The 17,107-nt window shown below is 41.1% G+C and overlaps 1 protein-coding gene across 3 annotated transcripts in view; it reads left to right on the top strand.

Moving 5' to 3' along the window:
* The window catches only part of SDK1 (sidekick cell adhesion molecule 1), a 465,152-nt gene that overhangs the window by 128,894 nt on the left and 319,151 nt on the right, over positions 1-17,107 (top strand). For all 3 annotated transcript variants that reach the window (XM_068146644.1, XM_068146645.1, XM_068146643.1), the window contains exons 3-5: positions 784-943; positions 7,759-7,865; positions 13,277-13,424. In XM_068146644.1, the coding sequence (XP_068002745.1) occupies positions 784-943; positions 7,759-7,865; positions 13,277-13,424 (415 nt within the window). The remainder of the gene's footprint in view (positions 1-783; positions 944-7,758; positions 7,866-13,276; positions 13,425-17,107) is intronic.

Genomic DNA, 17,107 nt, shown 5'->3' with positions numbered 1-17,107 from the left:
CCAGCAGATGTAGACTTGTAATAAGTCTGCATTCGAGCAGAGCTTTGGCAATTTACCAGTCGAGAATTTTGCTGCTTGGAGTATTTTTAAGCATTTTCGATCCACGGGAGAGCAAGTTTGAGACTACATGTGACCCTGCAACGTTACTCAAGTACCCTAATTCCAAATCTGTTAGTGGTTTCAGGTATTGGAATTTGAACACATTTTGGTTGGCAATAATGTTGAAAAACACATTAATCTTGCCGTTTTGTGAGGTGGGTTTTCTTCCCCCACCCCAACTCTTTTTATCTTTCTATCAAAATTCTTCATTTACCCTCAGATTTCTCCTGCTGTGATAATCGTTCCTAGCCAAGATTACTCTTCTGGTTTATTTTAAAGAAAAGAAAAAATAAATAAAAGGAAAAAAAAAATAGTATTTCAGTGGGTGTATTCCTCGCAGAGGAGAGGGAGAGGTGGAAAAATCCAACAGGGCTGTTTGCTGCCTGCCACAGCAGACAGTGCTGAAATTCTCCTATGTATAAATAGTAAAACATGGACAAAAGCTTGTCTGAGTGGGCACTTCTCTTCTAAAGAAGTACCAAGGACTAAGGTTATCAAGATCATGTGAATTCTGCCTCCAAAGATAAAGCTTAGTTATGAATGCAGCAGTATAAGCCTTCACTACTGAATCATACTGTCTCTTGGTTTACAATGGCTGTTTCGTCCAGAAATGAGCTAGGTATCAGTGCTATGTACTAGACTCACTTAAATAGCTTACAAAACCATCTTCTCTTTGTATTTCAGGTGATGTTGCACCATACTTCAAGACTGAACCAGGCTTGCCCCAGATACACTTGGAAGGAAATCGACTTGTACTTACGTGCCTTGCCGAAGGCAGCTGGCCCTTGGAATTTAAGTGGTTGCACAATGACAGTGAAATCACCGCCTACTCCAGTGAATATAAGTAAATAAAAGCTATATAACAATTTTCTCTAAGTGTTACAGGGGAGAAAAAAAAAAAAGCAAGCCCCAACCAACCACTCACACCACCACCACCCCCCCTAAAATCCCTAACACCTCAGAGCAGCTGTGTAGATGCCGATACATTGACAATGGTTTTTAATCTTGAAAGGCTGTTTCTTTGCAAACAAGTAAGGTCTCGGGGAGAGAATCTCCTTTGCTGAAAATAGTATACCACACTTCAAAGCAAAGACCTAGCATAGAAACTTTAAGCACCAAAAATGCTTTCTACTGGAGATGTAACCTTGCATGTACTGATGATAAAGAGCAGGCATGCTCCTTAGCTACATGTTGCCTATGATGTGCTATTCCTCCTTGAACAAGCCTAAGCTCCATGGGACTGTTCTTTTCAATAAGATCTAGAAGAATGTGGTTGATCTTAAATTGTACATGAAACTTTGAGTTTCACTTGTGAGAACAGAAGAAATAATTTCATGGTTTAACAAACTGTTCTGTGATTATGTACTTTGCTCCCAGGTCCTCCCTGCCTCCTTCCCCATTTCACAAGGCATCCCATCAAGCAAGAGAAAAACCATACCGTGGCTAATGAGAGCTACATTTTTGCTGATAGGCAGCAGATGGCTGGCCAAATATCAAAGTGTAAAACAGCCAAGTTTTGTCATCTTTTCTTTAATGGGAGCATTAACAGGGGCTCCTCTATGCAACTGATAATTTCTATAACCTTATAGAAATGTAATATTTATGCAACTTACTCATTGCTCTCAAATTTTGTCAGAACTACCTAATGAGTTCAAAAGTTCTAAGGAATGGCTATGTGACAGGCACAGCTTTGACAAACCAAGCTAAATACTGCGCTTTTGTAATTATATTCCTTAAGGTAGGGATAAATTTTGATCACAGAATCATAGCATACATCCAGTTGGAAGATCCCTCAAAGATCACCCAGTCCAGCCCTCAACCAAGCACTGAAGGGTCAGCACAAAACCATGTCCCTAAGTGCCAGAGCCATCACTGTAGTCAGAAATTTGAGTACAGATTAGTATTAAAAGGCAGATAATGCAAAAAAGTTCTATGTTGTTACACATGGCAGTCCAGAATTACTTTCCTCAAAGGTTTTAGGAATTGTGACTAATGTTAATTCTAGTTTTGATATTATTTACACTTAAGAGCAGTAGGGATGAAAGTCCCTTAAAAGCCTTTGAAAATTTGGTTTTGGTCTTTTAGTATGTAAAGTATTTAGCAACTATGTTTGCAATCAAACATACAGCTCTCTGAGAACTTTTCTAGAAACTAAAGATTGTTTTAGTTGGGTGAGACTGCTTAGTCCTGAGGAATTCCATCTATTAATGGTTGCCTTGTGATACCTCAAAATGAGTGTACAAGGGACTTGGGAATGCTTTCTAGAAAGAAAGAACCAACTCTCTAATAGCACAATTAATCACAGAAGGTTTGGGTGTCGCTTTGTGCAAATGCCACCTGTTTTGATCAACAACAGCAGAGTCTGTTGTAGTTTCTTGGTGGTAGGAGCCGACAACAGCTTTTAACCACCTAAGATGCTGAGAAAGTAAGACAAAGGAATGGCGTGGGAGGACAAAACACATGAACATGGAATCAACCAAACGCAAAGGTTAGAACTCAAGCTTTGGAGATGTGCTAGTTGCTGAGAACCTTATATTTGATGATGGTACAAGCAGAAACCTGAGTAAGAACATGTGAGGTTTGAAAGTAAGCTCAGAATGCCCTGGCATTACTTAAATCAGTGCCCATCCTAATTTGAAATGATGATTTCACAGTGGATTGCAGTGCGAGTTAGAATCGCTTGGCTGGTTGTGTGTATACAGAGTTGTATTTAGGACCTCATGCTGGAATGTGGAAAGCTGATGAGGGGTTTGGAGCACAAGCCTTACGAGGAGAGGCTGAGGGAGCTGGAGTTGCTTAGCCTGGAGAAGAGGAGGCTCAGAGGAGACCTCATTGCTCTCTACAACTACCTGAAGGGAGGTTGTAGCCAGTTGGGGGTTGGTCTCTTCTCCTGGCCGGCCAGCATCAGAACAAGAGGACCCAGTCTCAAGCTGTGCCAGGGGAGGTATAGGCTAGATGTTAGGAAGAAGTTCTTCATAGAAAGAGAGATTGGCCATTGGAAATTGGAATGGGCTGCCCAGGGATGTGGTAGAGTCACCATCACTGGAGGTGTTTAGGAAGAGACTGGATGGGGTGCTTGGTGCCATGGTTTAGTTGATTAGATGGTGTTGGATGATAGGTTGGACTTGATGATCTCAAAGGTCTTTTCCAACCTGGTTAATCCTATTCTATTCTATTCTATTCTATTCTATTCTATTCTATTCTATTCTATTCTATTCTATTCTATTCTATTCTATTCTATTCTATTCTATTCTATTCTATTGTAATTTCTTATTGCTAGACTCAATTTAGGCTAGTGCATGATACAAGCTATATTTATTAATTTGGCCTTTTTTTAAATGCTGTTGTACTGGTTTCCAGTTCTACTTAAAGCATCTTTGCAGAGGTGATTAAGAAGCTAGGAAACTACTGGTTTGTCATAATAATATAACATTGTTGGAAAATAGTAATTTAGAAGTGAAAGCCTGGCTACTACTACTATACCACAGTCAGAGATAAGCCAAACAGGATTTTGATTCTTTAGAAATGCAAAGCTTTACACTTCCAAAAAGGATTATGTGGCATAGGTGCATTAGGATGTATGAGAGCAAGGAAAAGATATGCTTAGACATAACAATTCCAGCTGCAGAATTTAAACTTTGACCCTGTAATATTTTGCTCTGCAGTTTTCTTGGGTAAATATTCTGTCTAAATGCATGAATCTTTCCTGTGTAAGTGACTTCTGCTGCAATTTGAATGATCAATCAAAGATTTGTGGTAGTTGATATTACTTAGCATGTGTCAGTTAAAGTAATGTCTATATTTCAACAGGCTGAAAATATTCAAAGCTTATTATCACACACTAAGTGAGTGAAGAACTAATTGGAGTGTCTTTGCATTTTGACATTGGTGACCCTGAATGAACAGCTTGTCCTTGTGTAAGGATGCTGAGGATGTGCAGAGCCTGGCTTTTGGAGTGATTGTGCATACACTATTTTCTATTAAGGATTTATAGAACATTCTTATAAATTCTTTGTGATCTGAGATACATGGAATGAAGCAATATTGCTGACTGCAGGAGCAATTTTGGTTATGTCTCTAAGTTGCAGTCTTTAGAGTTCAGGCAATTACTTTTTTCTTTTTGTTGTTGTTGGTTTTGGGGTTGGTTTTTTTTGTTTCTCTTTATTTTCTTTTGAATTACATTCTGGACCAGCTGTGTCTTCCATATTTGTTTTTGTGACCTGGAGATCTTTATCTGAATTGAAGAAATTAAGGTTGTATCTCATCAGCAGGACACATTCCTCCCAAACTGCTTAAAGATATTTATTATATTTGTGGGTTTAATGTTGGACATGTTTTAATTTCATTCTGCATTAAAGAAAAAACCCAAACACCAGACCAGTTGATACATAAGCCCTTTGTTAAGTTGGAATAGATAATAAGTTATATGACTGCTTTTGGGTTTAATTCTGTCTTCATAACGATGTCTATTAAAAACCTGTGGCCTATAGGATTACTTTTAACTCATCAAGCATTTAAAATGAAAATGACCATGTACATTTGAAATTAGGAATTCAATATAAACATTAGTTAGCATTTCTCCTTAGGCATTTGCTACTACTTCATCCTTAAACTCTAACTTCTTGCAATCCTGGTGATGAAGGATGTGTATTTCAAAAGAGTGATCAGATGCATCAGGTGCATAGAGACTGTTTTAAATTGTAAACATAGAATTAGAAATTCATAGAATAGAATCATAGAATTGTTTTGGTTGGAAAAGACCTCTAAGATCAGGTGGGGGTTGGTCTCTTCTCCCAGGCAACAAGCACCAGAACAAGAGGACACAGTCTCAAGCTGTGCCAGGGGAGTTTTAGGCTGGATGTTAGGAAGAAGTTCTTCACAGAAAGAGTTATTGGCCATTGGAATGTGCTGCCCAGGGAAGTGGTGGAGTCACCATCACTGGAAGTGTTTAGGAAGATACTTGATAGGGTGCTTGGTGCCATGGTTTAGTTGATTAGACGGTGTTGGGTGATAGGTTGGACACGATCATCTCAAAGGTCTCTTCCAACCTGGTCTGGTCTATTCTATTCTATTCTATTCTATTCTATTCTATTCTATTCTATTCTATTCTATTCTATTCTATTCTATTCTATTCTATTCTATTCTATTCTATTCTTTCAAGTCCAACCATCAACCTAACACTGACACGGTGATTAAACCACATCCTGACGTGCCATGTCCACAAGTTTCATTCTGTTATCACATGCCCAAGTTTGTAATTTCCAAGTTAGTCTCAAATAATATGGAATCAGAGAATTGTAGAATTGTTAGGCTTGGAAGGGACCTCAAGGATCATCTAGTTCCAACCCCCCTGCCATGGGCAAGGACCCCCACACACTAGATCACGTTGCTCAGAGCCACATCCAGCCTGGGCTTAAAAACCTCCAGGGACTGGGATTTCTACCACCTGCCTGGGAAACTCTCCCCCTATTTATTTATTTTTTAATAATGTTGTTATTTATTTTTTCTAATTTTACTTTCCCTATCACCTGCACCTTACCCAGTAGGTCCACTGGGAAGCCAACTGCTCAGTAGGTTTGGGCTGCCTTGGAATTTCCAAGGTAGATGAGATTTTCACACTGTAAACTCCTAAAATATTTTCTTCTCTTCAGGCAACAGAGTAAGAATGTTTCCTGCTGAAACATTAATAAGTCAGTAAAGAACACCAAAGTAGGACGCTTCTGATCTAATTGATTTGTTTTGTCCTGGTGGCAGCAAAACTAACTCTGCATTATGGTCTTAGTGAGATGAATACCAAAGAAACAAGCCTTTAATTTTGGCTCTATTTAATAGACAACCACAGGAATAAATGTTAGCCAAGTGCAGTGCAAAGTCTTTCTGGGAGGAAGCTTGTTAAACTATTAAGGTATGTGGCAAAAAATGAGCTGTAGAAATGAATTGTCAATATTCATTTGTTAGGATCTTTCTCTTCTTTTTTTGGGGGCAGTGATGTTTTGCAACAATCATCTGCCTGGCAGAGAAGAAAATTAGTCTGTAAGGAACTAAGGAAACCTTATGTCCTATTGATTTCTATCCTATACCTTGTATTTTCACTCCGTTTCCTATGGCACTGTCATCAAACAAGAGGCAACATGACTAATTCAGAGTTTGATACATGCTGGCCAGCAAATATTTGTGCCCTGTTTGTCAGGTTTACTGCTTCCAGTCAGAGCACTGGTTTGAGTCTTCTAAATAAGTAAATGGTTTATCTTCCCAGTGCAAACTTTCATAATCACTGGGGGCAATTCACTGGTTGCTCCAAGGGAGGTCCGGAGTCCTCAGCTGAAGCACACAGCTCGCAGACAACACAATTGCCTGCAACTCGTATCCTTAGGAAGCCAGGGTCTGCTAGGAGTCACAGGAGGTTACTAAAATTTGCCCATGGTGTTGGGCCCTGCTTTAATTCACTGTATTTGGTTGCCTGACCTATTTGCTATAGAGTATTTGATTGTAATTATAATGCAGTGATTATAGTCTTCATTTATCACTTAAGCTTGATTTCTTCCACCTCCTTTGTCTTTCTGCTGTCTGATCCTGTTCAGATATCGAGCTCTGTATGGGAGGGGGGTGTGCAGTGTATGTGAGCGTGAGAAGGGAGGCTTTCTTTTAGTGGAATTAAAATTTGAAGATTAAAATTCAGCAGTTTTATTTTTTTTTTCCTTATCTTTTCATAAAGACTTTCATTAATCCTACCCTAATATCTCCCGAAGGTGACCGGGGGAATACGCACTTTGATTAATGTTTGTTTAATGCAGGATTATCTATATTATTCATGTGTTTTATTCACATTAAAACTGTGCCTATCAGCTCATTTTCATGTTGAGTAGTCAGATGTAGTTGAATGAGGGAGGTGAGCATTAGTGACTAAGTGACTTTTTAAGTGGAGTGAAGGGCAGAACAAATACAATGTACAGCGCACGGTGTCTTTTCCAGCATTCTTCTGAGTTGCAGCAGGAGCAGGGAGGTCATTCTGCCCCTGTACTCAGCACTGGTTCGGTCGCACCTTGAGTACTGTGTCCAGTTCTGGGCCCCTCAGTGTAGGAAAGATGTTGACTTGCTGGAACCTGTCCAGAGAAAGGCAACAAAGCTGATGAGGGGTTTGGAGCACAGCTCTATGAGGAGAGGCTGAGGGAGCTGGGGTTGCTTAGCCTGGAGAGGAGGAGGCTCAGGGGCAACCTCATTGCTGTCCACAACTACCTGAAGGGAGGTTGTAGCCAGGTGGGTGTTGGTCTCTTCTCCCAGGCAACCAGCACCAGAACAAGAGGACACAGTCTCAAGCTGCACCAGGGGTGGTTTAGGCTGGATGTTAGGAAGAAGTTCTTCATAGAAGGAGTGATTGCCCATTGGAATGTGCTGCCCAGGGAGGTGGTGGAGTCACCGTCCCTGGAGGTGTTCAAAAAGGGATTGGACATGGCACTTAAAGCCATGGTTTAGTTAGTCATGAGGTGTTGGGTGATAGCTTGGACTTCATGATCTCTGAGGTCTTTTTCCAACCTCACTGATTCTATGATTTGAGACAATGTGTAAAATATCAGAGGCAAAGTAAGAAATGCCACATAAAGTAGGACTGGGTCTGCTTTTAAGAAGGAGTGCCTGATAATTCTGCATCTTGTCTTGCAGGTACATCATCCCAGCTTTACAGAGGTCTGACGCTGGCTTTTATCAGTGTGTGGTGCGGAACAGGATGGGTGCATTGCTGCAAAGAAGATCTGAAGTTCAAGTGGCATGTATGTCTGAATGGTTGCTCTGCATTTCATTAGCTAGCTGATTCTTTTTGTGGGTTAAAAAAATCAACATAACAATAACATTTGGCAGTCTGAAAAGTTGCTGGGTGTCATAATTAATAGATTTTAATATAATTGAATTTCAAGTAGTTTCACACCTACACCATTTATCTTTTGGGAAGCAGTTCAAAGCAGTGCAACATTAAGTCTTCTGAGCAAGCTTTAAGCTGTTCAAAGCCATCAAAGAGATCATTTAGAGATAGCTGTAGCATGAGGAAACTGTTGCACCTTTTCTTGAATATGCAGGGATTAAGAAAAACCTTGTAGCACAAAACAATTGATCAAAACAATTCAACCCCCCAAAAATACTCCCTGAGGACAGCAGAGGATATCTGAAAGAAAACTGTGTGGTGGAGACAGCTCCATGAAGATTTCAGATCATAATCCTGGTGATACAAAACAGGCAGCGGTTGCACGATGAGAACCTTGCTGACTTTCAAAGTCTGTTCTCAACACCTTGCTGAACCTGCATCTCCAGAGTCTGTACCTCTTCAGTTTGTACTAAGCAGAATTTTTGAGCTGACCTCTGATTTGATATCTAACTTCCATGTGGAAATCTTAAGCTGATTTCCTCAGGAGTCAGTGCTGGTTAACATGACCCAAGAAATTATTGCATACTCCCTATTTTCTCTCCTCTCCTCTCCTCTCCTCTCCTCTCCTCTCCTCTCCTCTCCTCTCCTCTCCTCTCCTCTCCTCTCCTCTCCTCTCCTCTCCTCTCCTCTCCTCTCCTCTCCTCTCCTCTCCTCTCCTCTCCTCTCCTCTCCTCTCCTCTCCTCTCCTCTCCTCTCCTCTCCTCTCCTCTCCTCTCCTCTCCTCTCCTCTCCTCTCCTCTCCTCTCCTCTCCTCTCCTCTCCTCTCCTCTCCTCTCCTCTCCTCTCCTCTCCTCTCCTCTCCTCTCCTCTCCTCTCCTCTCCTCTCCTCTCCTCTCCTCTCCTCTCCTCTCCTCTCCTCTCCTCTCCTCTCCTCTCCTCTCCTCTCCTCTCCTCTCCTCTCCTCTCCTCTCCTCTCCTCTCCTCTCCTCTCCTCTCCTCTCCTCTCCTCTCCTCTCCTCTCCTCTCCTCTCCTCTCCTCTCCTCTCCTCTCCTCTCCTCTCCTCTCCTCTCCTCTCCTCTCCTCTCATTTCCTTTTCTTTTCTTTTCTTTTCTTCCTTTGTAGCTGTTTCGAAAATGTAAATTCAAACACCTTGTTTGAAACTAATCATTAAATAAACCCCCTTTTAAAAAGTAAAACCATTTAAAACCCAAACAAACCAACAGACCAACAAACAAACCACCCAGCTTTGTATGCTGTTTGGAAGTAATTTGATGCATGGGTCAAATTTGTCTTCCTCAGGGTCAATAACTGAAAATTCACTAGTAGTAAATGTCACTTGATAAGTGGAATTCAGATAAATTGAATTATTTATTGGAAACCCAATTCCAAGGAAGCAATCCATGCTGATCACTGTCATGAGGGATATTGCATGTCATTTCCTTTGTTTTAAAATAGAAACATTTGCAAATGATACTGTTTAAGTTTTGGCATCATGCTTAACAGTTTACTGTATGGCAGTAAATCATGTTACTGGATCTGCAGTGTCAGTAATATCAATAATTTGATGTTTGATCTGTCAGTGGTATTGTCTCAGAGGTGCTGGGAGCTAATGTAAAAATAAACTGCTACCGAAATCGTGTTTTCCTTCCCTGCCTTCTGCCAACCTTTATGCCCCTGCTGTGTGCAACTCCTAGTGACCTTGTGCTCACTCTGATGTGTGTCAGACCCTTGCAAGAACTTGTCTGAATATTCTTCTTCTGTTTAGTGAATTATATCAGGCCTCAGAGGATCTAGAGAAAGTGAATGAGTATAACTGTGAGTGGGGTGAGTGACCTCCAACAAGGTTAGAAGGGAAAGATGGAGCAGGGGAACATGACGGTAAGATGCTTCTTGTTCTGCAGCAGTGAGTCGTTAGATTAGTCTGGATGCCTCTGGAGTTGCATCTACAGGTGTGGTTCCAGGGGAAAAAAGGCTTTGGTGGCAGCACCAGAGAAAAATGTACCCATTTTCTCCTCTCTCCCTCTAATCATTCCCACTCTTGTATTGCAGTGTAGAACACTGTCCCTTTAGGCTCAGCGGGAAAACTTGTTTGTGCAGTTCAGACTGGGAAACTTCCCTGAAATATAAAGGAAAAGTAACAATTATTTTGTAAGGTTTGTTAAAATAGTTCTTTCCCCTCCATCCTATTCCCTGTGCAGCTGTACAGGCAGTTGTACTGGCACAGCACAGGGAGCAATTCTTGAGGTAGTACTTGTGGGAATGACAGCGAGAAGGAGGGACAGGAAGACTTTACCTTTGATAATGCTGCTAAAGAAGTTTGTCTGCTGAAAATACAGCTCTTCTCCCCTCTGAATGAGGGAAAGATTGATTTCTTCAGGCTTTTATGGGGGTGTGTGCTTGGTTGTTCTTGAGAGAAACAGAAGTGCAATTGTTTACTTGGGTTTTCTTTTTCTGCCATTTAATTTGTAGTTCTGCATTGCTGAGCAAGGCTAAAAAGCCATCTCTTGGGACATCTCTGTCTGAATTAAGCAATCTATTTATTGAGTTATTTATTTTCACTGATAAGGACACTGAGCCAAAGCAAAGCAGATCACACATGACTTGGGAGACTTTTGGTCTTGAACCTTCAGTGATGTATATGACAAATGTAGTTTCACTAGTGAAAGTTGTCAAACTTGCACTTTATTGCTGCAGACTCAAGTGTCCTGTAAATCTTAAATATCCTATTTCCTCTCTACCCAGGTTGGATAGTGCTGCCATATGATTGTCTTCTGTATTTTAATGTTATTGCTCTAAACTAAGGACACAGCCTCAAGCTGTGCCAGGGGAAGTTCAGGCTCGAGGTGAGGAGAAAGTTCTTCCCAGAGAGAATTGTTAGCCATTGGAATGTGCTCCCCAGGGAGGTGGTGGAGTCACCATCCCTGGAGGTGTTCAAAAAGGGATTGGACGTGGCACTTGGTGCCATGGTCTAGTAGTCATGAGGTCTTAGGTCACAGGTTGGACTTGATGATCTCTGAGGTCTTTTCCAACCTTATTGATTCTGTGATTCTATTGATTCTATGATTTAAGTTGTGAGGTTCTAATGAAGTACCTGACACTTTGCCATAGCACACTTTGTGGTTATTCTTGAAAAGGTACCAGATAGCAGCATTCCTAAGGGTTACTGAAGTCATCCAGTCCCCCAAAGATACCAGCAACTGTATGTCAGATGTTTAACTCAGGAGAGTTGAGAGAAAAGGAACTATTTTTTGCCATTGGCTAGAGAATACTTCTCAAATACACTTAAACTGAGGGTTCCTAGTGGAAAAAAAAAATGAATGACACAATTATAATGTGCACTGAGAAAGATCTGAGGTATTTTCCATCTCCTAGAGCTCTGAGGAGGCGGGGAACTTGTTAAATAATGAAAAAAAAACCTGTTCTCAACATGCTAACATATTACTTGGCTGAATGGGAACAGGTATTTGTGAGAAAACTGCTGAGTAAATCTTAATTACAGAATGGGCTTAAAAACTCTTGGATTGTGAAGACTAAAATAATCATATGACAGTGAAGTTAATTAGATCCACCTACGCAGTTTGAAACTTCTTTTCAAGTACATGATCTGATTACAGTTGTAAGAAATATGGAGCAACAGAGGAAGTACAATGCTGATTATGTCTGAATAAATAACTTGAAAATCACAAAGATGATTAAAGCTTCTTTAATATACCATGTGCTTTTAATTTCTGCTCTTGTTCTGTCTCTTCTCATCTCCTGCCATCCACAGACCTGAGAGTAGTGTTCTGTGTTTCAATGTCTCCTGCATCGCCTTTCTGCAGCAGAGAACTTTTAAAGAACACTGTGGTTATTACAAAGGGAATTCAGTAGCAGAAACCAGACAGCTCTGTGTGTGTGTCAGTGTCCTGGGTTAAAACAAATTAAAATTCATAGGCATTCTTCTGGAGGTTAACCAAGTAGGAACCTACAGTGCTGTTTATTTTAGTGGATAGGAATGCAATACAAAAAGCAAGAGAATCATAGAATCATTGAGGTTGTAAAAGACTTTTAAAGTCATGAAGTACAATCATTAACTCAGCACTGCCAGGTCACCACTAAACCATGTCCCTCAGCACCACATCTACAGGGCTTTTAGATCCTCCAGGGATGGAGACTCCAGCATTTTGCTTGACAACACCTTCAAGGAAGAATTTGATCCTAATGAGCAGCCTACACCTCCCCTGGTGTAATTGGAGGCTGTTTCCTCTTGTCATAATGCTTGTTCATTGGGAGAACAGACTGCCTACTGCTTGGCTTGTAGGGAGCTGAGCTTCCTTTTTACCTGACTTCATCTCGATTCTTTCAATCACTCCTCGTAAGACTTGTTCTCTAGATCCTTCACCAGCTTTATCGCCCTTTGTCAGGCCTCAGTGTCAATCTTGTAGTGAGGGGCACAGAACTGAACCTGGTATTCGAGATGTGGCCTCACAGGTGCCTAGTACAGGGACATGATCACTTCCCTACTCCTGCTGGCCACACTGTTGCTGATACAGGCGAGGATGCTGTTGTCCTTCAACAAGAAGTACAAGAAGAAAACATTCACTGAATCTTTAGAGGGACTACAAAATACATGAACTTGTCTATGAAATCAAACCTTCAGAGACAGAGGTTCTGCAATTGTGGTTTTCTTCCTTCCATTAAAGTTTTTGTTAAAACTGCTCTTTAATGCTGCTGATGCCTTTGCAAATGTCAAGGATAGAGATGCATTATTTAAATCACAGTGTAGTGCCAGAAGAACTAATACCTACCAACAAGACTATAGCCTTGTCATTTTGATATCCATTTGGGTCTAGCGGTTTATTTGCATAGATTTGATTATCCATTGGTTTGACTACAAGGGATGCAGCTGCTGGTCTATTTGAGGAGCTATGGATAAAAGGATTAAAAGACAATAGATGACCAAAACACATTGACAAAATGATATAAACCACTGGCATTCCTTTGCGTTGCACAGGGCTTTTTAGTGTTGTGCCAAAACTGATTTAGAAAAACCCACAACAGAAGACTCCATTAGAAGTGTCACTGTCAGGTAAAGCCACTCAGTTACTGCAGAGGAAGGCTGAGACTGTGTGGCACCAATGACTGCTGCACTGGGTTCCCCTTATGCTCATCCAAACCTCTGCTCATCAAAGCTCTCTAGATCTGTAGTGTCATGTTGACTAATTACAGCAATGCCAAAAGCTCTTGTAAAACACAGTTATTTCTCTGTCCACTGAAAAGAAAGGGGAAATGGGACAAGAATTTCCAGAACAGTAATTTATTATATATTTATTGTTTTTTAGACATGGGCAACTTCATGGACACAAACCAGAGAAAAACAGTGACAGAAGGAGAAGCTGCAGTTCTGAACTTCCTGCAGATAGTCAGCTATCCAAGACCGCAAGTGACATGGTTTAGAGACGGGCACAAGATTATACCAAGCAACAGGATGTAAGTCAATGTGAAGCTCAAAATGCACCCACCCTAAAATATGATTAATTATATTTGATAATGCAACTTACATTTTAAGTACACTAATTAAGGTTTAAAGAGAATAAAGTAGCCTTGTTCATACTATGTTCAAGATAAATTGCTATTTTAAGACTGTCTGTGAACTTCCAAAGCAGTCTGACAAAATAATTCATGTGGTTTTAATGGCGCTGGTGCAGCACATGGGACTAGATGTGTGTAGAATGCCTGCGCTTCCTTCACGCTATTCATTTTCATGAGGTTTGGGCCCCTCAGTGTAGGAAAGATGCTGAGTTGCTGGAACGTGTCCAGAGAAGGGCAGCAAAGCTGGGGAGGGGTTTGGAGCACAAACCCTATGAAGAGAGGCTGAGGGAGCTGGGGTTGCTTAGCCTGGAGAAGAGGAGGCTCAGGGGAGACCTTATTGCTGTCTACAACTACCTGAAGGGAGGTTGTAGCCAGGTGGCAGTTGGTCACTTCTCCCAAGCAACCAGCACTAGAACAAGAGGACACAGTTTCAAGCTGCACCAGGGGAAGTTTAGGCTGGATATCAGGAAGAAACTCTTCACAAAGAGGTTGGCTATTGGAATGTGCTACCCAGGGAGGTGGTGGAGTCACCATCACTGGAGGTGCTTAAGAAGAGCCTGGCTGAGGCACTTGGTTTAGTTGATTAGATGGTGCTGGGTGATAGGGTGGACTTTATGATCTCAAAGGTCTTTTCCAACCTGGTTACTTCTATTCTATTCATTAACCCTCATCCTGTGGCAACAGACTGTGCTAGAAAGACTATCCCCCATGGTTAATTCCATTCCATTCCATTCCATTCCATCCTATCCTATCCTTTGGAAAAGCAAATGGTCATCTCTTAATTATTGTCCACTTGAGTGGACAAACTTAATAAATACTGTGTTGTTGGGTGGGTTTTTTGAATATGTCTGATTATTTTTTCTTTTATGTGGGGTTATGCTCAATACTGTCTTCCTCATAACATTCTAAATATTGCTTGGTTTGAACTCATCTTTTTTGCCTAAAGTGACACTTTTTTTCTTTTTTGACTAATCAGCAGCTCACCCACTAATGGCAAAGTACTTGCACTTTGATTAGTTATTATCTGCAGGCATGCTCATTTATCCTTTCCTCAAAGTTATGAGGCTGTCCTGTGTTTTTACCTGCACAGTCTTCTTTGGAGATTGAAGGGGTTAGCTGTAACATTAAAGAATGTAGATAAAATCTCTTTTTGTTTCACCTGCCTAACTTATGAGGAAAGTGTTGAAATGCCAGGTGGTTATTTGTGTATTACATTTTCACATGTTCAGAGGGATAGATGTGCTAGCAACCGGTGGCAATAGGATATTGCCAAGTTCTGCAAGGGGTGGTGAAGTCTATAGAGTGTATATGAGACAGGGAAAACCCTTCTTGGGTCTTAATGTTATTCATCTGTACTGTATGTTTTACTGCTGCTTATGTGGAACTTTTTATACCTGAAAGTTAGTCTTCCAGGCTGTTAGAATTAGTATTGCAGGGATGTGAAGAAACTGTAATAATTTATGAATAATTTAATAGTAATTTGATGGGAAACAGCTGGAAGATGAAACAATGAGTTTCTGGGCAATCTCTTGAAGAGAGCTAAGTGACAAATCCTAAGTTATTAACCACCACGAATCTACTTCCTCCACTCTTACCCCATTATAAAATGATTTTTTTTTGTCAATGCTGAGAATACACAAATGAAAAACTTGCAGGTGGTGAAGAATCTTTGTTATCCAGGTATCAGAGAGTGAAAAATCCCTGTTATCCAGGTACCAGACAGTTTCCTGGGATCTGTTATGGGAGCAGTGAACAGAGTGACCTAGGCAAGCACACGGTGTCTGAAAAATGAGGTTTGTGTGAGTTCTCTTACAGTTTGGGAGAACTGCAAGGAGAGGTATAAGTGATGTTAGTCATTAATATAAAATCCTAATTTTCATGTGCTTTACTGCTACCCTGGTGGGTCTGAGTAAAACCACTTGAAATTCCTAGCACCGTAGTAATGTGTGCAAATGGGAAAAGTGTGAAACTCAGCTCTGTAGCAGGGGTGAAATATACCCAAAGGTTTCCGCTTATATTTTATTTCCTTGGTCAGAAATTCAGCCTGAAAGGACTTTGAGGACGTTTGTCTGGCCTCTGTAGGCATTTCTGCATACTTTTGCAGTAGAGGTGCATATGCTGACAGTGTGAACCTCCTTGCAAGTTTGATATATGTCGTATAGAAAGTCTGCTAAGTTCAGGAAGTGACAGATTTGTGGTACACATACCAATCATCAGTGCAATCTATGTGCAGTAGGGCTGCTGCTCCCTCGAAGTATTGGAAAAAACATATAGCATCCACTCACATATTGCTGTCTGCGAAATTCTGGGAGTAAATATGGCAGTCTTGTATACACAGGAAGCCTGAGGTATGGGAGGGTTGCATACAAAACTGTGAGAAATGGACAAATACCAAGGGAAACTCTGTTTCTTATCTGTGGAGCAAGTTGTGTACTTAACATTTTTTTCTGTAGACAAAAGGTTATCAATTTAACCGATCAGTTTAGCAAGGGATCCAGTTAGGCCAATGCATCAATCTAACTGGATCACCTACTAAACTGATCAGGTAAATTGATACAACCACCTTGTATGGATGCTCTTTAAAGTGATTAAAAGTACCTTGTATTGCTAAATCAATATAAAGCTTTTTTAATCTTCTTAAACAAGCTTAAAATGATTTGGGTAAATCAATCAGCTGGTCTGTCGGCTCTAATGATGGCTGAGAGTGACATCGCTGCTGTGTCTGCAGACTGGGGAAAAGAAGCACATCCAGGTGGGTTTGGATTGTCTTCAGAGAAGGAGATTCCACAACCTCTCTGGGCTGCCTATTCCAGTGTTTTGTTACCCTCACAGCGAAGTTTTTCCTTATGTTCACATGCAATGTCCTGTGCTTCACCTTGCACCCGCTGCTCCTTGTCCTATCATTGGACATCAGTGAGAAGAGCCTTGCTCCATCCTCCTGACACTTGCCCTTCACATATTTATGGACATTAGTGAGGTCACCCCTCAGTCTCCTCCAAGCTAAGGAGGCCTAGCTCCCTCAGCCATTCCTCATAAATGAGATGTTCCACTTCCTTAACCATCTTTGTGGCTCCGCACTGGACTCTTTCAAGCAGTTTCCTGTCCTTGAACTGAAAGGCCCAGATCTGGACAGATATTCCAGATGTGGCCTCACCAGGGCAGAGTAGAGGAGGAGGAGAACCTCTCTTGACCTACTAAGCCCTTCTAATACATCCCAGGATACCATTGGCTGCCTTGGCCGCACTAGAATATTGCTGGCTTGTGTACGTGCTAGAAAATTATGAAACGGTGAACCAGAGAGAAGACCAAAAGCTCAACAGCAAAAGACAAAGAAAGGAACTGGGGTTTGGGATGGGTTTTTTATTATCCTCTTACAGGAAAATTACTCAAGAAGTTTTAGACAAGGCTTCACGTTACACCTAGACAGATTAATGTTTTCCAAACACACAAGCAGCCCAACAGTGGAATTACAACTGCACCGTTACCCAGGGCCTTGACTGATGGGATGATTTCGCCTGTTTACCCTCACGTCTTACAGAAAACAATGGCTTCTCTAAAGGTAACAGCATCAAAAGAAATTG

This window comes from Melanerpes formicivorus, unplaced genomic scaffold (assembly GCF_026170545.1).
Source record: "Melanerpes formicivorus ecotype bairdi unplaced genomic scaffold, bMelFor1.0.p_v2 SCAF_14, whole genome shotgun sequence".
NCBI classification, from domain to species: domain Eukaryota; kingdom Metazoa; phylum Chordata; class Aves; order Piciformes; family Picidae; genus Melanerpes; species Melanerpes formicivorus.
The sequence above is the reverse complement of the archived record's forward strand: the minus strand, read 5'-3'. Positions and strand labels throughout refer to the sequence as shown.